Source organism: Coptis chinensis, chromosome 5 (assembly GCF_015680905.1).
Source record: "Coptis chinensis isolate HL-2020 chromosome 5, ASM1568090v1, whole genome shotgun sequence".
NCBI classification, from domain to species: domain Eukaryota; kingdom Viridiplantae; phylum Streptophyta; class Magnoliopsida; order Ranunculales; family Ranunculaceae; genus Coptis; species Coptis chinensis.
The window spans coordinates 29,546,884-29,571,801 of record NC_141460.1 but is presented as its reverse complement, the minus strand read 5'-3'; the positions used below and the strand labels follow the sequence as shown (position 1 = coordinate 29,571,801).

General features: G+C 40.6%; 1 protein-coding gene across 1 annotated transcript; it reads left to right on the top strand.

Moving 5' to 3' along the window:
- Positions 1–192: 192 nt before the first annotated feature.
- On the top strand, positions 193–4,144 carry LOC147497268 (uncharacterized). The gene is made up of 5 exons (XM_086559902.1): positions 193–475; positions 567–632; positions 709–879; positions 1,591–1,728; positions 3,580–4,144. Exons 1-5 carry the CDS (start codon positions 460–462, stop codon positions 4,038–4,040), a joined length of 852 nt encoding a protein of 283 aa, XP_086416028.1. The 5' UTR covers positions 193–459; the 3' UTR covers positions 4,041–4,144.
- The last annotated feature ends 20,774 nt before the right edge of the window (positions 4,145–24,918 follow it).

Below are 24,918 nucleotides of genomic sequence, written 5' to 3'. Positions count from 1 at the left end.
AGTTATTAGAATCGCACTCTTTTAGGCATAGTACAAAATATCGCGATATATATCAAGATTTTAGAGATTGATATATAAATATCGTGATATTAATTTAGATAAATACCAATATAAATATTGACGATATTTGTGGATATATTGACGATATAAAAAGTTTTTGTTTTAATTACGATATTTTCGGATATAATTGGTGGTGATGGTGGCGAGGGAAAGAAACTGGAGAGTTTCGCAAACCGACGAACAAACTAAAAAAAGGCTGGTAGTGTTTGCCATGATAACTGTAGCCTTGAACAATCCACTGAGATACATTATATGGAAGTTGACGATGTTTTGTTTTGGATTATTTTATACTTTTTGCATTATTTGTGACAGTAGATTCATCTCTGCTTTTCAGTCGAGGTATATCTTAAGTTGAGAAGCACATCAACCTCGCTCAACAAAAGCTTTTTCAGACCACTAATGGCTCCTCGCTCAGGTATGATGCTCTGTTTTAAAACAAACTTACTGTCCGCTATTTTTATCACCTCCATCAACTTTGCTTTACTTGTATGGTTTCTCAACTGCAGGCAAAAAATCAATAATCGATCAAATTATAGATGCCGCTTTTGTTGGAAATTTACGACGAATCAAGAGTAAGATTGTGTTACTGGAGTTATTTTCAGGTTTAGCGTAAACTAATTAATGATTTTTCTATGTCTTGTTGATCAGAATTGGCTAGAGAAATGAACGAAGGGAAAGGAATGCCTAAAACAATGGGTAGTATAAAAGATTCAGCGGGCCGAACAGTTCTTCACGCCGCTGCCATGATGGGAAAGATCAATGTTTGCGAGTATTGGCTCGAGGAGCTCAAACTCCCTGTAGATGAGAGAGACGATGAAGGTAAGTTTAAATTTGTGGAATTTCACAACAGATTAAATTATAGATACATTGTGACCATTGTAATAACTAAACCTGCAATGACTTGTTTTGGAGTAGAAAGAGTGGTATATATAGAACTTTGTTATACGCACTCCTTCAATGTGGGGTTCACAAGGATAATAGATATCTTTGTTTGTGTAGGAAGCAGCAGTTTAGATTGTAAATTTTGTAGCATCTCTTCTAATCTAACAAGATGATCCAGAACTAATTATGTTAAATTCTTAATAATTTCGTTAAGATAATGGATTTAAAAAAAATTCCCTGTAATATATGTCCAACTTCTTACGTGAATTAATAATACCAACTATGATGTCTAATGTTGTAGAGTAGTTTGTGTTTGATTACAAGACGTTGATTACACATCTTAGTTGGTATTACACAACTATTTTCCAAGATGTTGTGTGACCCAGTCAATTGAATTTTAATTTTAAAATTCATGAAAGTATTACTAGTAGTATGCAACTCCAAGTGTCACGTATAGTACTGAGTCTTAGTAAGATAATGTGTCTGTTTGATTTGCTACTGTTGAAAACATTTCATGTAAGAGTTCTTTTCAGGTAAAGCTGGTCTTGATGCTAATTGAGAATAACTTATACTATCATGTGCTATTCATGATTTGTTTTGCTGTGCTTTTCTGTCCCCCCACTCCCGGCCTTCTTTTTTTTTCCACAGAAGTTACTCCTTTGTTTCATGCAATACTTCAAGGACACCCAAGCACTGTAGCCTATCTTATTGAGAATGGTGCCAATCCTGTTGCATCGACTCGACATAATGCTAATGCTTTGCATGTTGCTCTAATGAAGGGTTTAGGTTTTCCCTTCCCCTACATCATTTTCATTTTATTTTAAGAAAGTGGACATTGTGTCATTCTGTTATTTGGTACCTTTTGTGTGTGTGTGCGTGTGTGATTATATGGTATTGTATTGATTTAAGTTTGTTCTGACTGATATGTACTGTTGGTATGTGTTTAACTTTTACCAAGAATTTACAATTGAAGTGGGAAGGAGAAATAGAATAGCTAATGAGAGACCCACACATAACCCTTTAGCGTCTCCGTTTTTAAGTAGAACTTATAATGGTTTGTCTGTAATAGTTCATATTAGCTTCCATGCATGTTTATAATCCAGTTTTGGAAGGATATTTAGGTGGATGAGAAACACATAGATTTGGTTTCCCGTAGGTTTCATGCCGTCTCTGGCTTGTATTGCTTAGTTCATGACATCATAAAGAGGGATGATAGTGCTCTTGATTTATTTTGGGGTTCTTTGGACCTCTTTCTAATGGGAAGATTGTACATTTTTCTGGCCTCACCGATTGGTTAGATACCATTCTCCTTTGCGAGACAGGAAAGATAGGCATTTCTTGTTTATCAGCATGGACGGAAATTTTCTTCTCATTCCTGTCTCTCTTTCCTCTTGGGTCCTTATCATAACCGTGATTGTCCCGTAACTAATCTACTTGGTGGATTTGGAGATCTAAATCTTCCAAGATTGCTATCTTCCTTGGCTTTACATGGTCTGCTTCTTGACCTATTTATTCTTTGATTGGTCTTTTGACTAACTTTTGACTTAACTTTGTCCTCTTTCTTCTTTTTCGTGTATTTATTCAACTTTTATACCTTTAATTAGTCTTTTCTTTCAACGTTTACTGGCCAAGAAAGGAATTTTCAATAGCAAGATAGAAACTACCATAAGCATCTTGGTTACGTTGGCCCCTAGGTCTTGGTTTCGATCCTCACCATCACTTGGGGAAGGGGGATTCTGGATCTAGGTGTTAAAATAGTGGAAGAACATTATCCTGGACCGTACTTATTTTATTTGCTCATTAAAAATATCAAATTTCCTGGGGCAAAATTAGTTTACCTAAATAAAATTTAGGAGAATTATCCACAACTCCTAGTTATTTGTTACAACATTAAATGGTATTTACTTATTCAATGATATTTACTTATTCAGTTAAAGATTCTTCTAGGCGCACCCAAATACTATTCAGTCAAAGAAGCAATAACATAGGTAATGAATAAATGTTTTTATAAGATAACATGCATCTAAGAGATATGTTTTGGTTGTGTGCCATGGTAAAGTCATTTGGTTTGCATATTAGGTAATGTTAGAATTTATTATTGGTTTAATTATCAAGTGTGCAGGTTATATGTTTTTTATATTTTATTTGCGCATGACTTTAAATTAATTTGAATGGCTAATGTAATTTAACTTGGTATTCAGATTCTATGGATGAACTGATAGTTATAGAATTTATGTTTGTCTTTTTGTTGTCTTTTTTTTTTCTTTCTTATTTTAATATATGAGTATTTTAGGCGCAATACAGGTGGTCAAAAAGTTGAATAAACAAAGGAAACTCTGTCAAAATATTTTTAGCTCTTTTGTTTTATAAACAAGCAAGTTAGTGTTAAAAATAGATTACAATGGTAAAATTGTCTAAATGATTTATACCGTTATTTCTAAGTATAAGGAAGATATGATTTTCATTGGTTGAGGCATGAATATTAGAATTAGATGTAGGAAAAGCGCCCGACATAGTTAACGCAACATTGGAATATCAATAAAAGCTTGGAGTTTCTTTTTACTCTTGTCAGTTCATCTTCTTCTTTAGTTGTTAATATTTTTGATATCACTCAAAGTACAATTTTATTCTTAATAGTCAGTTCATCACCCTTTGTTTGCATGCTAAAGGCTCTGGATCTTCTCGAGTACTTTCTTTCCATCAAGGGTGAGGATGAACCAAGACCATTCTATTCTGTTTTATTTATGCTTCTCCTATTGTCCCAAATAACAACCTCCATTGAAGGATGTAAAATCCTGGCTTCAACCAAAGGGCTGCAATATGTTGTAGATTGCCTGATCAAGATGATGGATGCGGTTTATGGCAGTGATGGGGAGGATACTAGTGGGAGCATGGTTTTGGCAAGTGATGTAATTGAACACGTCCTATTGACAACTGATGAAGTGGATTGGAGTTGTGTTGGTCGTCTCCTGAAGACGTTAGAGTGTTGGATAGACTCTATAGGCGAGGCATCTATGGACATCAGGGTTGCAGGCCTTCACGCTCTCATCATGGATTCAATCACAACAGAAGATCTAATAGATGCGCTATATGATTGAACGCTCAGTGCAAGTGCAACAAGTATTGTAATATGTAGAAAAAAAATTCAAGATTCATTGTTAAAGAATGAAAAGTCAATGTAATATGTAGGAATTCTGAGGTGTATTTTTGAGCATTAGAAAGTAATTTATATTAAAAGTACGACTGTGAGGGAATAATATATTTATATATATTATGTACATGTCCAACATGAATCAGGAAAACTCATGGAATATCGTTACAACATAACACCTCGTCTAGAACGAGGTGACAACCTCCAAGACTCATGACACATGACAGATTGTTACAACATAACACCTCGTTTAGAAATTAGAACAAGATGACAACCTGGCACATGCACGCAACGGGCAGTAACGCTCAACATAGTTGTGTTGGTTAAAGCCATAGCATTAGTCGCGCTCATGAATACACTGTCTAAAAGCTCATTTATTCTCATCAAGACAAGGACTTGAGCTCACGGAGGAAAGGGGGGAAACATTGGTTACTTACCTATAAAACAGAGGAGAGGAACTACGTCTGACTTGATTCAAGTTCATCACAAAAACTTGATACGTAGGCAGCTCGTCCCCAAAGCGAGCTCAGTCAAAACTCGACCCATCACAATCTTCCCCATTATTCACACTTGTAAGGACTGATCAAATTCAACCTTTACAATGACCACATTCAAAGAAAATATAGTTGATTTGTGGATATTTATCGATATTTGTCGATATATCACGATATATCTGCTATATTTGCAGTCAGAAATACCCACACATAGTCTGTAGATATTTGTCGATATTTATCGATATATCTCGATATATCCACGATATTTACAGATGCCCTAATATAATATATCCCCACATAGGGGGATATATCCACGATACATATCCATAAATCAGAGGTCGATATTTTGCCATATCCTGATATTTTGTACTATGCTTTTAGGTACTCCAAAGTTGGTACGAGTATTGGATGTAAGGTTGTACGGTTTTGGGCCTATCATTTGAGAAGCCACTGCCACTGCCACTGCCACACTTAAGTATCTGACTTTCAAATCCCATTGTGCGAGTCAGAGAAGTTGTAGTGGGGCGATTACAAATCGACAAGAAATAGAAGAATTAGTGTAAGAGTATGGGAAATTGCCTAAACAATTTGAAGAAGGAAAAATTAATGAACTTGCATATTTTATGAACCCATTTTTACGTTTAAAGCTTGAATAAAGGTTTGGTATTTCCTTCTAGGAAACCTTGTTAGCAATTTGGGATACAGCAAAAATTCGATAAGGGACCAATTCGAGAATTATTCGGTGATTCAAAAAAATGGTACGGTCAAATATTCGGTCAAAAATTCGCAATACCGCAATTATGCACTGTTTAATTAATACGTGTTTTAAACGTTTGGGCAAAAATTCGGAAGTCAAAAATTCGTGATATTATGTTAGTAAATATTAATAATAATTGTCATTCTTTACAACATAATAAACATATCTAAACAATTTAGCTACAAAACTATTGAAACCAATTGAATGGTTCACATAGATACCTTCATTTATCTGTTCTTGGATTGAAATTATCGTTCAAATTTCAAAATACACACACATAACATGACAATTTAAATATTACCCAAAAAATATAAAAGCAAAGCTTTTGGATTAATTTATCACTAAAAATGTAAGAGTGAAGGACTTAAAAGTAAGAGTGAGGACATAAAGTACATAAAAAATAACAAAAATACAATCGAATTTTCCTTTATTTTTATTTTTTTTTTGGGGCTGAATTTTTGAAAAATTTGGCAAAAATTCGTATTATTCGTTTCATGGCAAAAAATCGCAAATTATTGCGAATCTTTCAAATATTCAGAAGTATTATACGTTTTGCTCTTCAAAAATTCAATTCGTGAATAATTCGGTGAATTGCTAACAAGGCTAGGAAATGTAGAGCATATTCTCCAATAAATGCTTTGATGCTACAACAGATGCAAGTCCATGACATACCTTAGTGCCGCTTCCATTAGCAACCAAGTGTTTGGCATACCCCTTTAGGATCCTTTCCAGCTCCAAGAACAGTCAGAATTTTCTTTTGATATGGTGCTTATAGTCTTATAGACCGAGTCCGCTTAGAGGGATTGATATTTACAGTCAATAATATTAGGGGTGGAACATGGGTCGGGTTAGTCTAAGCCTGATGGACTAAAACCCGATTTTTATTGGTCTTGGGCTAACATGTCAGATCCGTGGTCTGGACTTGGGTTAGTAAAATCAAAACCCGACTCAATTTTGGGTTGGGCTCTGGTTAGAATATCAAAAAATTGAAAAAACCCGAGCCCGAGTGCATATATATACATATATCTTTCAATCCTTCTATTTTTGTAAAAAATAAGATTGAGAATCTCTATTTTAGAGAGAATAATGTAATCAATCTTTTTCAAACAATCAAATCTCTTTGATTTCATTAGAAGATTTCAATTTCGGTGTTTTTTACCTCCTAATTCCAAAAAAAAAACCCGAGAAGTTTGACCAACCCGATATAACCTGACCCAATCCGAATTAGTCGGGCTAGGGCTTGGGCTGAAAATTCAACAACCGACTAAGGCTTGGTCCCGGGCTCGGGTTGAAGCATTTGAAACACGGGTTAAGCTCGGATTATGTCTCAACCCGACCTGACCCAACCTGCCCGAGTTCCACCCCTAAATAATATTCACATTCGATACAGGCTATAGATACAATATTCAATATTTATATATGAATGACAACAATGCCAACCTCCCATTTACGCCAATAAATATTTTTAAACACCTCAATAAAAGAAAACAAAGACAAGGAACTAGGGAGGCATAATTAAGAAGTAACACAATCTATAACATATAGTCTCGTCTCTGTAAGATAGATGGATTTATACCTCCCCCTTTTCTTTTATAGAATGACAACTAGATTTTGGACCCCGAGCATACACCCGAATCTATTAAATATTTTGTGTGCTGAAAAGGCTTTATAAAATGTCTCACACAAATTTTCGAATCAGAATATATTTTTATTGAAAATAAACCGAAATACATTAATAAGCAGCGATTATGGTGCATAAATACTTGGAAACTAAGGGATCAAATTGAGATAGCCTCTTCACTTTGTGGTTTAGGATATTAATCCATAATTTTCAAACAGAATTATCTTAAACTCAATATAGCTTGTATAATATTTTTCTTAGATTTATGGTGATTTAGCTGCAAATTTTCGAATCAGAATATATTTTTATTGAAAATAAACCGAAATACGTTAATGAGCAGCAAGTATGGTGTATAAGTACTTGGAAACTAAGGGATCAAATTGAGATAACCTCTTCACTTTGTGGTTTAGGATATTAATCCGTAATTTCCAAATAAAATTATCTTAAACTCGATCTCGTTTGTATAATAGTTTTCTTAGATTTATGGTAATTTAGCGGCAAATTTTTGAATTAGAATATATTTTTATTGAAAATAAACTGAAATACGTTAATGAGTAGCGATTATAGTGCATAAGTACTTGGAAACTAAGGGATCAAATTGAAATAGTCTCTTCACTTTGTGGTTTAGGATACTAATCTGTAATTTTCAAAAAGAATTATCTTAAATTTGATCTAGCTTGTATAATAGTTTTATTAGATTTATGGTGATTTAGCGGTAAATCATCACCGCTCAGCTTACGTACTAATGTGTACAAATCACTAAAACAGATTGATTGTTTCCATATCCTCAAATAATACACTACTATTTGAAAAGATTTATCACATGAACGCTGTAGTAGCCATATTCAGGGATGCATCACATAAGTACTGGCCCAAGAGATAAGGCCCATACCATAGTATGTATTGGGCCCAGAGAATAGGCTCAGGACCATACTATGCCCCATGAGTAAAACCTAAGAGAGGGATATAAAAAGGAAAGGAGGGAGAAAGAAAAGGGGGGCAATCAATGGAGGCATAGAAGGGTAAGGAGAGAGAGGTGAACTACGGCGGCTTGATCCCGAGATAGGTATGTAGGCAACCGAATTGGTGCAGCAGATCCAAAATATAGAGTGAATTTGAGTAAAGTTAGAGATTGGCGAGATTCGCGGTAATGTGGTTGTAACAAATGACGTCGTCTGTGGGGATAGAAAAGTTTTAAACAGATAAGTTTTCTATCCATTCTTAGATCTATTACTAGCAGTGGTTTGTCACTTCAATCTTAAAACTACGCTTAGAGTTGCAAGAGGTTGGGTACGAGACAAGCTTCTAGGCCAGGAATGTCATGATGTTGATATTGCATTGGATAACATCTTTGAGTCGTGAGTTTTTGCGAAAAAGGTGAATGAGTACTTTGGCCGATCAATTGGAGAAGAAAAACAAAAAGACCGATTTTTAAACCCCGAGATCATAATACTATAGTGAAACGGTCGATTTCCTATTATGAAGTTTAGCGAGTCGAGAAGACGATATCAACGAGATTTAACAATCAACAGCTTTGTTCTACAATATCCACAAGAAATCGGTTGAAGATTTTTACGGGAAAGAGGTCCGCAGATTTGAAGTTTGGAAAGATAGTAACTCTGTTACCTCCAAAATATACGTTATTGGATGATCCTTTGAGAGTTCTACGTGCCATTCATTTTGGTGCAAAATTTGGATTTGTATTAGATGAAGAGTTAAAGAAAGATGCTGCTAGCGATGAAGTGAAGGCTGCTATTGTGGGTAAAGTTAATAGAGAGAGGATTGGTAAGGAGATCGATCTCCTGATCTCTGGCAATGATCCGGTTAGAGCAATGATTTACATTTGTGATTTGCAATTATTTTGGGGTTGTGTTTAGTGTTCCTCGTGAATTTGAGCATATATTTTTTGAAGGATGCAACAGGCTCAAGCACCTAAATTTATCTCACAATATATTTGAAGGAGAGTTCAACTTGACTGGATTAAACAGCTTAGAGGTACCGGACCTGACTGTTAATAGGCTTGTTGGCGAAGTTCAGTTGAGTGGTGGTGAATTGGTCAGATCTGGTGGTAAGTGGAGAGATGGGTGGAGAAGATGGGAAATGGGTCGGTTTGGACCCATTTTAGATCTTGGCAAAATGGGCTTATTTAGAGGTTGTTGGGCCTCTTAGCTATTGGGGCAGTGGGGGTAGTGTGTGGACTTATGGAGTGTGAGGGATGGCGTAGTGTGGGAACTGGGGGTGCAACAAATGGGCATTGGTGGACTAGTAGGTGGTGGACGGTGATAGCGGGATAGGTGTACCACCTCGGGTTTGTGCGGGGATGTTAACAAGGGGCTTGACAATCACACCGACTATTGCCAGAATGGTGACGGGTCTAACAAGGGGCAACATAGGTTATTGGTGATTTTAGTGTTTGTAGAGTATTCAACGTAACGACATCGATGACAAGGAAGTTGGAGACAGAGGAAGAATGAGATCAGTAGATTGGGGCAAAGATCGACGGCTTGGAGCATCTGAACACGGATGATAATATGATTACAAAAATGTAGAGAGGCTTTTACTGTCATGTACATAATGGATGGACGAGTAGTAACTCGGTCGTCAGCCATAGTTACGCCGGGGGCAAGCAAGCTTTGTCCCCGTCCTTGGCAGAGATGCATGTGGGGACAGATTGGGATTGTCCCCAGACCTCGTGGTATTCTGCGAGCCTATTCGCTCTGGGAGGTCGCAGACCTTGAATGAGAAACATGGTTGTACACCTCAGGGCAAGACGGATGGTATACTGTTTGGAGCACAGGATCGCCATTATATTTATATGTAAATACTTGTGCTGAATTAATATTCCTCAATAAAACTCACGTCTTATTTGTGCAAAACTCAGTGTTTCGGCAGTAAACTGCTTCAACACAACGAGAGCAATGGTGATGAACGCACTAATAAACAGAGGATTTTGATGTTGGGGGAGATGAAACTGAACCAAATAATGGCTGCCTACGTACCCAATATCTATTCTCTAGGGATCAAGTTTCCACGTAGTTCCTTATGAAAAATAGTTTGATATTTATAGAGGTAGAGTAGAGAGTCCTTGTAGCTCAAGTAATCTTGTATCTTGAGTAATTGTGATAGAGTATAACTGTCAACTGATAACTATCTCTTTGATAAGAAATGAATCTGGACATAAATCAACGCATTACATTAGTGGCAAGCTATGTGGCTAAGGTTCACCTTAGACACATGAGTTAATGGGCCTGTACATTGATCCATGATATTGCGAATTGGGCTTTAGCCCTGTTGATTAAATGAATAAAATAGAGACCCCTACTAATGGACATTTGCCACGTAGGTGGGGGTCGAAACACCACCCCCTCTTTGTCAGACGAACAAAGGTCACATGGCAAAGAAGAGAAGAAAAATCACGGAAAACGTGCATTACGAAAAGAGTAAGCTGAGTGTATAACAAAGTGTCGTGTGAACGTAAACGATAAGAAAATGGACAATCAGAAAAAATTTGGGAATTAGCGAAATGAAAAAAATTCAAATTAATTATCACGGGACGAATGATGGCGTAGTTAAATAAAAACGGCGAAAATAGATAGAATAAAAGATGCACATAAATAAAATTGCAAAAGAAATTGATTGGCGAAAATTGTACCGAACGCGTCACGTGATAACGCGAAATCGGAATTCGACGAAGCGTGCCAACGAAATAGCGATATTTGGACTATACCGTTGAAAATTAAACGTAGGGGCAGTATAGTAATAATAATAATAAAAGGAAGTTAAACAGTAATAGGACTCAAAGTGTTCGGATGAGATAAGAATTGAGAGTAGGGATGAAGGCGGAGTTGGAGAAGAATTCCACCAAAGACCGAAAACCCGCCGCATAATCCTATATAAGTCTTTGGGCCGCGCATATCCTACTCCATGAAAAAAAAAAAAAAAACAAAAACAAAAACAAAAACGTGACAAGGCGAAGGCAAGATGAACTTCGGATGAAGAAAAGTTGCGGGTTTTAAAAGAAAAGGTTAGTATCGTTCTCATCCACCTATATGTTCCTATTGTTCCGTGCAACTCCTCTCGTCATCGTCTCTTCATCTATTCTTCTTAACGAGCACACCGTAAAAGTGATCGGAAAGATCACGAAAACGCTCATCCACAAAGCCATCCCTGTTCTCGGGCGTCAAAAATTTGGTTGTATCTTTAAATTTCTACAAAGAAGATTTGAGAGCGGAATACTCACCCTTCAAATGCAACTTGGATTACGAGGTAAAAGCACACTTTTGCGCGTTATGCTTTTGTGTTCGTGGGTTTTTTATGGGCGTTGGACTGTTGAACTCCTTTCGCAGGAATCATTGTATTGATCATGTGGAGATGACATAACACTGGTGGTGTTGGTGTATGGATTGATGTCGGACATGAGCTGATGAGAAAGAAAAAGTGGTGCAAACGATAGTGATGGCGCCTGTATTGGAAAAACCTTAGTTCAAGATGTGTGCTTGTCCGTATGCTACTGCCTTTATGCAATCCCTCTGAAGTACAGAATCCAGTCTTTTTCTCAATCTAAAACTTCTTTTGGTACGGTACCTTCCTGCTGGCGGTGGTGGACTTTCGGATGCCCCCATCTTCTTTTCCTTACAATGCAGTGGGACCCCGTGCATCTAGTGTAGAATGAACTTTGACCGACGAGTTAAGCCACCGGGTGGTATGAGCCTAATATCGCTACCGGTGCTGTGGTGCTGATTTCTTGGATCCATCCGGCAAAGCAAGCATGAAAACGTGAATGTCTTTGTCTCTGTATAAAACTTAGTTTTGTTGATTTATGAATGTAAAAGAACGAGACGCCCCCATGTAGAGAGAAAAACCTCCCAATATAAAACCATTGGAGAAAGTTATTGAAAGGCAAAGGGGACATGATCGTCCTCCATGAACCTAGCTATTCAGGTGTTAAAATATTTGTACCGAACGTGAAGCACGACCTGACAACTGTTGGAGTTGTCACAAGTTCAAAGTCGTCACCCGTGCACTGGGACCAAACTAAAATACAATGCCATTGCCTTAGTAGTGGATTTAGCACGGATATTGTATTGTGGGAGTATTGCAATAATTGTTCCGAGCAAGAATAACCATCTTATTGACTAGGATTTCCATCAAGTAGGTATGAATGCGACTTACTTGGACTGAAAAAGGCATAATATGAATGACCTCCCTAGAATGAACGTTAATGAATGACATTGTTGAAAGTAAAAGTACAGATGAATAGAGAAATGTAAAATGACAACCAAACTAAGAGAATGGATGTTGAATGCTTTATTGATGGATAAAATAGAACGAACTACATAGATGGATAGATTTGTTATTGATGGAGTAATGTAAAATTGCAAAAAATTTCCTAACGGTAAAACTTGCGAAGGTGGTAAGCATTCCATGGCTTCTCTATTATTCTTCCCGAAATAGTACGGAGGAAATATGACCCCTTAGATGCTGGACGATCTATGATGTAGGGTCCTTGCCAATTTTCGCCAAACTTTCCTGATTCTATAAGCTTTGGGTTTCTACAAAGAACCCAGTCTTCAGGAGCAAAAGACTTAGGACGGATCTTCTTGTCGTAGTTCCGTTTCATGTCAGCTTGATACTTAATAAGCTGTTGTAGTCCCTCAGAACGAACCTCATCAATAAGAGCTTTTGACTGAGCCAAAGTAGTGTCATTGGAACCTGTTTCAACCGCAACTGACCGAGATGTACTGGAAATCAGTTCTGTAGGTAAGACAGCTTCAGCACCATATATGCAAGGTTAAAAGGTGATAATGCAGTTGAATATTTTGGCGATGTCCTATAAGCCCACAAGACAGTGGTAACTCCTTGACCCAATTTCCTTTGGCGCCCGATCAAACGCCTTTTAGGTTGGCCAAAATAACCTTATTATGGTGGCTTCGGCCCCCATTGCCATTGGCTTGGGATGATAAGGTCGCGGAGAAGTTATGCCGTATCTTCAAATTAGCACGGAACCCATTTAATTTCTTCAAAGATCGAATTGTTTACCATTATCCGATACAAGTGCAGCGAGGGATGCCAAAACGACAAACAATATTTCTCCACAAAAACATTTTGACATTGGAAGCATGGATCTGGACCAAAGGCTTTGCTTCTACCCATTTGGTAAAGTAATCGGTTGCCACAAGAAGGAATCGTATACTACCTGGAGCTTTAGGTAAAGGGCCAATAATGTCTAAACCCCACTTGGCAAATGGCCATGGGCTTAGCATGGGATGCAACTCAGTAACAGGGATTTTACTCATATTGTCATGCTTTTGGCATGGCCCACACCTCTCAGATAGGTGTTTTGCATCCTTTTGCATCTCTGGCCACCAATAGCCCTGTGTCATAGCCTTATGAGCTAAACTAAACCTTTGGAGTGGCTTCCGCATAAGTCGGAGTGAATCTCTTCCAAAACTTGAAGTCCTTCCTGTTTTGAGAGGCATCGCAACATAGGGTTTAAGTCTGAGCCTTTGCGATATAATTGCAAACTTCCGTCAGTAACAGATATCACCAAAAACTTCCATGCATCGCGTTTGATTCTTTCAGCGAGTTTTGGTTCTGGCGGAAGCGAAGAAACTTGCAAGTAGTGGATATAAGGAAGACGCGTAATCTTAACGCGGAGGAGATCATCAGTGGCTCTGATAGTATCATATCGGGAACTTCAGGACTATCATCTGCTTCATGTACCAACTCACTATCTGTTTCGGGAGCGAATTCAGGAGGAACAAATGGATCTACAGATTCTAATGGAAGATCCAAAGTATGTTCATGTTGTGAATTTTCCATCTCCCTTTTCCGCTTTTGAGTCATGATTGGTGCGATTATACGTGGGTCGATTTATTTTAGCATACAAAACAAAACAAGTAATTGCTTTCATGTACATACAAGTCATGCAATTCTTTTTCGGTAAAGGCAATGCTTGGCTCTTTCTGGAACTCCACAGTGATTTGTCTTGACTCTTCGCTTCTAACGGCGGCAGATAGATAAGCCAATGAATCAGCATGACGTATGTCATTTCGGGGTCTTTGAGTGATAGAGATGCTATCAAATTGTTGAGCAAGGCTATGTATCAAACCAAGATAAGCCGCCATACGGTCATCTCTTGCTTCAAAAGACCCGCCAAACTGATTGGCTACAAGGCGAGAATCCGTGTATAACTGGAGCTTTCGCGCCCCCAGTTTCAAAGCTGTTCTCAAGGCACAAACGGCAGCCTCATACTCAGCTTCATTATTTGAAGCGGCGAAACCAAGTCGCACAGATTTCTCAATCTTCTCTCCGTCGGGTTTAACAAAAACGCATCCAATTCCAGACCCAGATTTATTATGGGAGCCATCTGAATAAACAATCCATAGGTCAATTGGATTAGGAATTGCGTTCGCAAGTTGGTCTTCGCCGCCCCGCTTATTGGTGGCGTATGTCTTCCATAGATTCTTCTTGGCGCAAGAAATCGTCAATAGGAGAATCATCAATTGGAAAATCAGCTATCAAAAAGCTAGAGCATGTCCTTTTTCAGCAACGACTTTTTCAAAGACAATGCTATATGCACTAAGATAACTTTCCCATTCGGCTAATCTGCTTGATTCCTGTGCATTACGAAAGATCTTGCGTAAGGGATACTTAGTATAAACTCTGACCAACCTCCCCTGGAAGTATGGTTTTAACCGACGAGCGGCATGAACCAATGCAAGTGCCATTTTTTCCATATTTGAATAACGAGACTCAGCTCCGGTTAATGTCTTACTGATAAAAAAGACGGGTCTACCATCATCGACAAAAAGAACAGCACTAACAGCTTGAGTTGTAGCTGCTAGGTACATGCCAATCGGTTGACCCGTTGAAGGACTTGTCAATATAGGCGGACTGACCAAGTATTTCCTCAGTTGTTGCAATGCCATCTCACAATCAATGTTCCAAGTTGCTGCCCCCTTTAAAGTCTGGAAGAAGGGATGACAACGATCGGAATATTTAGAAATAAATCTATGAAGAGCGGCAAGCCGACCAGTAAGCCGTTGAATTTCCTTCTTATTTTTTGGTGATGGCATATCAATAACGGCACGGATCTGATCAGGATTAGCCTCAATACCTCTACGAGTCATGAGGTATCCCAGAAATTTTCCAGAAGAGAGGCCAAAAGAACATTTGGCGGGATTGAGTCTCATGTTATACTTGTTAAGCCTATCAAAAACAAGTTGAAGATCGGAAAGATGATCACCAGTAAGCTTCGATTTAATGACTATATCATCAATATAAGCCTCCATTATTATCCCCAACAGATCGGAAAAAATTGTATTGACAAGCTTTTGGTAGGTTGCACCGGCATTTTTCAGACCAAAAGCATAACGATTAATAGCAGAAAATGCCTTGGTCGGTAATGAAAGCGGTGAACTCTTGGTCATCAACATTCAAAGAGATCTGTAGTACCACGAAGAAGCATCCATGAAAGATAGGCGTTGGAATCCCGGTGGCATCCACTAGTTCGAAATTCGTGGCAATGGATACGGATGAATCGGACAAGCTGCGTTAAGGTTTGTAAAATCAATACAAATTCTGATTTGTCCGTTCTTTTTGGCAATCTGCGACGACATTAGCAAGCCATTTCGGGTAAGTAACTCGTCGGATAAAGTTAACCGCAAGTAGCTTATCAATCTCCTCTTTAACTTTGAGCTTCCGATCAGGTGCCATTCTTCTTGGTTTTTGGCGAACTGGCCTGAAACTTGGATCAATGTCAAGTTTATGACAAAAATGTATGGTCTATTCCCTCGCATTTCCTCAATTTTCCAAAGCGAAGATAATGCGCTTTATTTCACTGTAAAGGAAACCAACTCTTGTTGTTCTATCGCCGAAAAGTTCAAAGTGAAATAAAAGTGGTTTCTTCTGCTGAATCTCCTACTTGCACTTCCAAAAGTCGATCCACTGTCGGCGGCCCTTGCACATGAGCCTCAATATTATAGATGGAGGGCACGCCGCTTGGTAACTGTAACTTGGGCAGGGCACTTGCAAGGATCGTATTACCTCGAACTTCAGATTTTTTATAGTCATCCATTGCTTTGTCATGACAGGAATGGGCAGATACCGGTCACTTCTGAACCTTGCAAATATGCCCGAGAAATGGGAACTTGACACAATCGATGAAATGTGGAGACTACAGCCCCCATGGAATGTATCCAATCTCTACCCAAAATTGCGTTATAGTGGGATCGACAGTCCATCAATAAGAAATCGAGCTCAACTTCTTTGTTCATTAATTTGATTGGTAAGGTAATTCTTCCAACCGCTGAAGATGTTGTCCCGTCAAAACCGATGATAGGATTGTCTTCGGTGATGATCATACCCTCGCGAAGTTGCATTTGAGAATAACATCCACTGAAAATGACGTTGGAAGTGGCCCCTGTGTCGATCATTACCCGTTGAACACGAGAAGCACCTATAGACACAGAAATTATAACTGCGTCATAGTGAGGGTGATATACACCACGGAGATCATCATCAGTGAATCGGAGGGGCTCTTCTTCAGAAGTTTCGGTCTGGATTCCTTTGACAAAATCGACTTTGTTGATACGGTTAAACTCACCAACATAACTAACTTTCAAACGCTTTTGATTCTTACTCTGACTTTTGGAAAGAGACTCAACATGAGAATGGGAAACATTAATGACATGCTCATAAGTTGCAGCAACTGCCTGTTGAGAGTTTTTAATAAGATATTCATTTAAAAGTCCTTTCTCCACTAATTTCTGAATCCGACCCTGGAGAGAGTGACAAAGTTCTGTCTCATGGCCATAGTCATTATGGAATTTACACCACAAAGCTTTGTCCCTTGTCACTTTGGTATCTTCTGAAAGTGGATAAGGCGGGGAAAGAAGATTCCCACTTTTCAACTTCTCATATATAACAGAGTACTTGGCATTGAGCGGGGTCAGTTTTAGCTCAGGTAGAGTTTTTCCATCACGATTGAAATTGACTTGCTTCTGACTGTCATTCTTTCCATCGTTATGTTGTTGATCTGATTGTCCTTGCTTCGGCTTAAAATTTTTGCTCTCAGAAAAATCTTTACTCCGAATATCTTTGTCCCTTGCTGCTTTCGCCGATAAGTTCTCCTCGATACGGATGTGTTGTTCAGCCCTAACATACAGATCGTATCGAGTTTTAGGGACATATTTAATTAGAGAGTGGTAAAGATCCCTTACAATGAAGTTCGAACTTCTGTCTCTTTCATAATATAATGCTTCTTTAAAGGCGAAAAGAAGCATCCCATCAGAAACTTCTGGAACATCTGCTGCTGCCTTTCGAAACCTAGTAACAAAAGTACGTAACTTCTCGTCACGTTGTTGCTTGATGTTTAGAAGCGAGTCGACATCCTTTGGCGTCTTGCAATTGTGGCGGAAACGATTAACAAACTGATTTTCTAGTTCATTGAATTGGTGGATTGATCTTGAAGGCAACTCACTAAACCAGCGTAATGCTTCTCCCTTTAGAGTCGATGGAAAGAGCTTACATATGAGTGGATCATCTCCACCCCATAACACCAACTTATTTTTGAACGATAGAACATGCAAGCCAGGATCTCCTTCCGACTCATCATAAAGTTCAAAATCGGGTTGTTTGAAGTCGGGATGGTGGTAAGCTTCTTGAATGTCGACCGAAAACTTATCAAGTACGCCATCATTGACTGTCAAGTTTTTCGTTCTTACATCCCTTGACTCTCTATCGTTAAGTTCTTTTGCAATCAACTCTTTCAGCTGTTGTTCTGTTAGAGTTAAAGTATTGGCTCGAACAACTGGACGCCCCCGGTCGTGCCCATGTGGAGACGGATACCTTCCATTATCTCTTATTGGAGTTAGAGATCTTTGGCGGTACCCACGATCAGCTCCGACCGGTGATTGTCTTTGTCTATCCCTGTAACCAGCCTGTCTAGGCCGGTAGTCACCCTTGGCCGGGTGGTCGGAATAATTATACCACTTCTCCATGTTTTGTTGCTCTTGTCTGGGATTCCCGCCTTCCCAGTCGTGTCGGACATATCTCGGATGGCGGTCTTCCCTGAAATTGCTTCTCAGAGGTAAATCTTCCCTTTGAGATCGGACATGTCTAGGGTAGTAGTTATCCCTGCCAATCCGATTCTCCCCATAAGTACGGGTAATAGGGTCATTACTCCTAGAGCGTGCACTGGTTGATTGTGCTTGAGAAATAGCATGTTGCTGAGGACGACGAAGTGGATTGTCAAGACGGTCCCATACACTGGAATGGCCTGCGTCCCTTCGTGGTCGCCTTGATGTTGTTGAATTTGCAACATTGTCCACCGACCTTTGCCTCTTTGCCAGCTTCCTTCTCAAATTCCTATTTAAATTTTTGACTCGTCGTAACTCCCGCTCAACCGTATTAGGGGTGAATTGGCTGTTACTATCACCTTTTCCGCTAGTTGGCGTGAGAGTGATCTCCACGTCCATATCCATGTCAACCAAGGATCGACATGGACGACGGACCGCATGGAGGATTACCGACTTGTCGATTTTCTTGTTGCAAAGGCTGTTAAGGTTAGGCGGCACTTGTATCGCCTTTTGGAGGGCGAGGGGTGGCGGTTCTTACTTCTGATCGGATGTTGAGAATTGATCCTACTACTAGGAGCAACTTGATTGTTCAACGGTTCATGCATCGGCCGATTTGAATTCGAGGGTTGCGATTCTTGTTATTAAGGAGGAATATGTTGACTATTTGGTCTTACGCTTCTTGTGCTTACCATCTTGATTGTTTCACGTGATAATGAATTCTCTATTCCCCACGACGCGCCAATTATGTTTCGGCAGTAAACTGCTTCAACACAACGAGAGCAATGGTGATGAACGCACTAATAAACAGAGGATTTTGATGTTGGGGGAGATGAAACTGAACCAAATAATGGCTGCCTACGTACCCAAGATCTATTCTCTAGGGATCAAGTTTCCACGTAGTTCCTTATGAAAAATAGTTTGATATTTATAGAGGTAGAGTAGAGAGTCCTTGTAGCTCAAGTAATCTTGTATCTTGAGTAATTGTGATAGAGTATAACTGTCAACTGATAACTATCTCTTTGATAAGAAATGAATCTGGACATAAATCAACGTACATTAGTGGCAAGCCATGTGGCTAAGGTTCAGCCCTAGACACATGAGTTAATGGGCCTGTACATTGATCCATGATATTGCGAATTGGGCTTTAGCCCTGTTGATTAAATGAATAAAATAGAGACCCCTACTAATGGACGTTTGCCACGTAGGTGGGGGTCGAAACACTCAGATATGAAAGTTTCAGGTTACAGAGAAAGAGAAAGATCCGCGGATCCGCGGAACCGTGGAACAGAGTTGAGATTTAGTTGGTATTGAGAGATAGATCCATCTCACCTCATTTACTACCTTATATGCACATACTATATTGTCATCAAAGAGTGTACTTTATGCATTAAAGGTTTATTGCATGATAGAACCTTAAGTAAGACCAGGGTCGAGCCCTGTACTAGCTATACGGGGAATCTCGGAGTCTGCTGGTATCTCTATGTAGTGGTGAGTTACAGTTCACATTAAGGGCGTGATATCTTTGCACTGAGTTACATACATGTACACTATTATCTCTAATGCCTTGAGAATTTATCCGCACATATATATTTACTAGAGGATGTTGGGTCTGATCTTATGTGGGAAGAGATAGAGACGAGCTGCCTCTACGCCAGAGAACGGGGGGGGGATGAGCCCTTCATGGACCCTCGTGTCCGAATCAAACATGGGGTAGGCTGAGCTGTTTCTGGTTGTGCATTTCGAAGGAGAGCGGAGGGGTTAAAGAAGACCCTTCGTGGATATGTCGTGAGGCTATCCGAATGAGTGCGGGGGGATGAGCCCTCCGCGGACCCTCGTGTCCGAATCAAACATGGGGCAGGCTGAGCTGTTCCCGGATAAGCATTCCGAAGGAGAGCGGAGGGGTTCGAGAAGACCCTTCGTGGATATGTCGTGGGGCTATCCGAATGAGTGCGGGGGGATGAGCCCTCCGCGGACCCTCGTGTTCGAATCAAACATGGGGCGACCGAAATGTTCCCGATGTGCATTCCGGCGAGAGCGGAGGGTTCGAAGACCCTTCGGATATGTCGTGGGGCTATCCAACGAGTCGCGGGGGATGAGCCCTCCGCGGACCCTCGTGTCTGAATCAAACATGGGGCAGGTTGAGCTGTTCCCGGATGTGCATTCCGAAGGAGAGCGGAGGGGTTCGAGAAGACCCTTCGCGGATATGTCATGGGGCTATCCGAATGAGTGCGGGGTGGGATGAGCCCTCTACGGACCCGAGAGAGAGCCCCAACCGGCGACAACCCAGTCGAGCCCGCGGAGTGGGATGAACCCTCTGCGGATCAGAGATGCTAGAGATATATGAGGCAATGAGAGAGCCCCAACCGGCGGCAACCCGGTCGAGCCCGCGGAGTGGAATGAGCCCTCCGCGGATCAGAGACGCTAGAGATACATGGGGCAATGAGAGAGCCCCAACCGGCGACAACCCGGTCGAGCCTGCAGAGTGGGATGAGCCATCCACGGATCAGAGATGCTAGAGATATATGAGGCAATGAGATAGCCCCAATCGGCGGCAACCCGGTCGAGCCCGCGGAGTGGGATGAGCCCTCCGCGGATCAGAGACGCTAGATATACATGGGGCAATGAGAGAGCCCCAACCAGCGGCAACCCGGTCGAGCCTGCGGAGTGTGATGAGCCCTTCGCGGATCAGAGACGCTAGAGATACATGGGGCAATAAGAGAGCCCCAACCGGCGACAACCCGCTCGAACCCGCGGAGTGGGGTGAGCCCTCCGCGGATCAGAGATGTTAGAGATACATGGGGCAATGAGAAAGCCCCAACCGGCGACAACCTAGTCAAGCCCACGGAGTGGGATGAGCCCTTCGCGGATCAGAGATGCTAGAGATACATGGGGCAATGAGAGAGCCCCAATCGGCAACAACCCGGTCGAGCCCGCATAGTGGGATGAGCCCTCTGCGGATCAGAGATGTTAAAGATACATGGGGCAATGAGAGAGCCTCAACCGATGACAACCCGGTCGAGCCCGCGAAATGGAATGAGCCCTCCGCGGATCAGAGATGCTAGAGATACGTGGAGTAATGAAAGAGCCCCAACTGGCGACAACTCGGTCGAGCCCACGGAGTGGGATCACCCCTTCGCGGATCAGAGATGCTAGAGATACACAGGGCAATGAGAGAGCCCCAGCAGGCGAGAGCCCGAGCGAGCCCGCGGAGTGGGATGAACCCTTCCGCGGAGACGAAAGGAAGGCAAAGAGCAGGGTCAAAGAGAGCAGCCCCGAGGCCCGGTTGAGCCGTGGAGGTCGAGATACAAGAGATATCTTGGGACATGAGATCTGAATCAAACATGGGAGCAAGCTAAGTTGCTCCTCATCGACTCCACCCTAAGCGGAGCAAGGGGGTGAGCCCTCCGACATGAGATCCGAGTCAAACCTGGGGGCAAGCAGAGTTACCCCTCATCATCTCCCCTCCACCCGCAGGCAGGAGCCCCCCTCACCGACATGAGATCCGAAGTCAAACCCGGGGCAAACCGAAGTTGCCCCTCATCCGACTCTCCACTCCAGAGCAAAGACAGCGGGGGGGATGAGCCCTCCGCGGACATGAGATCCGAGTCAAACCTGGGGTAAGCAGAGTTGCCCCTCATCAGACTCCACTCCATAGCAGAGATAGCAGGGGGGATGTGCCCTCTGCGGACAAGAGGTCCTAATCAGACTTGGTGGCAAACAGAGTGGCCCCTCAATAGACTCCACTTCAGAGTAGAGACGGGGGGGGGGTTGAGCCCTCTGCGAGCCGTAGTTCCAGAAGGAACAATACTATTGAATTCTACAAAAGAGAAATAGAGGGGAGGAGGCCCTTTGCTGACGGGATATCGAATTCCATGAATAAGTGCAAGGGGGATGAGACCCTTGGTGGATATAATGTTGAGTCCTATGAAAAGGAAATGAAAGGGTGAGACACTCCGCTGGACATGATAGGGATTTCTATGAAGGAGAGCTTATGACAGGGCTGAGACACTCCGCAGACATAGTGGTGAGTTCTCTGAAGGAGAGATGGCGGCTGAGGTGATACACTCCGCAGATAGGGCAGTGAGTTTCGAGAAGGAGAGCAGGTGGCTGGGGAAGGCATACCGCTGATATGGTAGTGAGTTCTATGTGAGAGGTGTTAGCTGGGTTGAGACACATCGTGGGCATGGTATTGAGTTGAAGAGAGAAAGCGAAGGGGATGAGACAGTTGAGTTCAACGAAAGGGAAATGAAAGGGTGAGACACTCTGTGGATATAGTAGTGAGTTATGTGAAAGAGAGCTTATAACAGGGCTGAGACACTCCGCGGACATAGTGGTGAGTTCTCTGAAGGAGAGATGGTGGCTAAGGTGATACACTCCGCAGATAGGGCATTGAGTTCCGAGAAGGAGAGCAGGTGGCTGGGGGAGGCATACCGCTGATATGGTAGTGAGTTCTATGTGAGAGATGCTGGTTGGGTTGAGACACATCGTGGGCATTGTATTGAGTTGAAGAGAGAGAGTGAAGGGGATGAGACAATTGAGTCCTAGGAAAAGGGAAATGAAAGGGTGAGACACTCTGCGGATATAGAAGTGAGTTATGTGAAGGAGAGATTATGACAGGGCTGAGACACTTCACGGACATAGTTGTAAGTTTTCGGAAAGAGAGATGTTGGCTGAGGTGAGACACTTCGCGGACATAGTAGTGAGTTCTATGAAAGAGAGCTTATAGCTGGGTTGAGACACATTGTGAGCATTGTATCGAGTTGAATGGAGAGAGCGAAGGGGATGAGATCCTTCGTGGATACGTTAATGGGGTATATGAACGAGAACTGATGGATTGAGTACTTCACATACATACGGTCCAGTAGCAGAGTACATGGATATGAAATGTCCTGAGGAGGAGAAAACTACGTACAATCAGAGGATACTGTGGATATCTAGAGTTCAAAGAGAGAGACAAGAAAGTTTGAAGACTTCTCGGGTCCGCCGTCGTCATCATCGCCGAACCCAAGAGGGGGCAAATGTAGTAGCCATATTCAGGGATGCATCACATAAGTACTGGCCCAAGAGATAAGGCCCATACCATAGTATGTATTGGGCCCAGAGAATAGGCCCAGGACCATACTATGCCCCATGAGTAAAACCTAAGAGAGGGATATAAAAAGGAAAGGAGGGAGGAAGAAAAGGGGGGCAATCAATGGAGGCATAGAAGGGTGAGGAAAGAGAGGTGAACTACGGCGGCTTGATCCCGAGATGGGTACGTAGGCAACCGAATTGGTGTAGCCGATCCAAAATATAGAGTGAATTTGAGTAAAGTTAGAGATTGGCAAGATTCGCAGTAATGTGGTTGTAGCAAACGCGTCCTACGAATAGGTGTCGTTATACTATATTATTCTAAAAAGTATTAGCAACTATGCATAGCTATGAGATATGAAAATTATATTAATTACTCATTTAAATTTCTTGCATCACTCTCTATAAAAAAGAAGCATCAAACCTTGATAAAACTCATCGACTTCTTTTTATTGTTAGGTTTAACAATATAAGTTTGATTGAAGTTTTGTGAGAATGCCCAATGTGGCGAAGATAATATTGAAGCTACTTGAATAGCAAGACATTCCCAATCACAATAAAAGAATTATGATAAACACTACTTAAAATGCAAAACTATATTTGTCGAGACATTTATTCCCCCTACATATAATATGTTTTAGTGTTATTAGTTCAATGCATTTGCATCAAGTTTTTGATTTTCTATTAATTATTCTTTGAGGTTAGTTTAATGTAGTACGTTGCAACCAGTTTCTAAATTCTCATTAATTATTATTTGAGGTTAGTTCAGTGCAATTGCATCCACTTTATGATTTCCCGTTAGTTATTCATTAATGTTAATTCAGTACAGTTGCATCCAGTTTTCGATGTTTTGTTAATTAGTATTTGAGATTAGTTCATTGCATTTGCTTCTAAGTTCCAATCTCCAATTAATTACTCTTTGAGGTTAGTTCAATACATCTGCATCCAGTTTCTGATTTTCTGTTAATTATTTTTCTAGGTTAGTTCGATAGTTTACAATTTCTATACAGTTTGCATACATGTAAGAGTCTGCTTTTATAAACTCACTTTCGTTTTGGGTTCCTAATTACTCATAATTACTCATGTGAGAAGGCTAAAGAAGCGGACATTTATGCTTTGAGGTCAGTGCAATGCATTTTGATTTCCAGTTAACTATTTTTTTAGGTTATTTCAATGCATTTGTATCCAATTTCTGATTTTCCGTTAGTTAATCTATGATTTTAGTTTAATGCAGTTGCATCTAGTTTTTGGTTTTCCGTTAATTATTCTTTGAAGTTAGTTCAATGCAGTTGCATCCAATTTTCGATTTTATGTTAATTATTCTTTGAGGTTAGTTCAATGGATTTGCATCAAGTTTCTGATTTCCCGTTAATTATTTTTTGAGGTTAGTTCAATACAGTTATATCAAATTTATAATTTCCTGTTAATTATTCATTTAGGTTAGTTCAGTGCAGTTTCATCCATTTTTCAATGTTTCGTTAATTAGTCTGAGATTAGTTCATTGCATTTGGATCCAGTTTCCAATTTTCCGTTAACAACTCTTTAAGGTTAGTCCAATACATCTGCATATAGTTTTTTATTATTTATGCTTTAAAGTTAGTTCGATGTTAATTATATCCGGTTTCTGATTTCCCGTTAATTATTCTTTGAGATTATTTCAATGCATTTGCATTTAGTTTCCGATTTCCCACCAATTATTCTATGAGGTTAGTTCAATGCAGTTGCATTCAATTTTTGATTTTCTGTTAATTATTTTTTGAGTTTAGTTCAATGCATTTGCATCCAATTTCTGGTTTCCCATT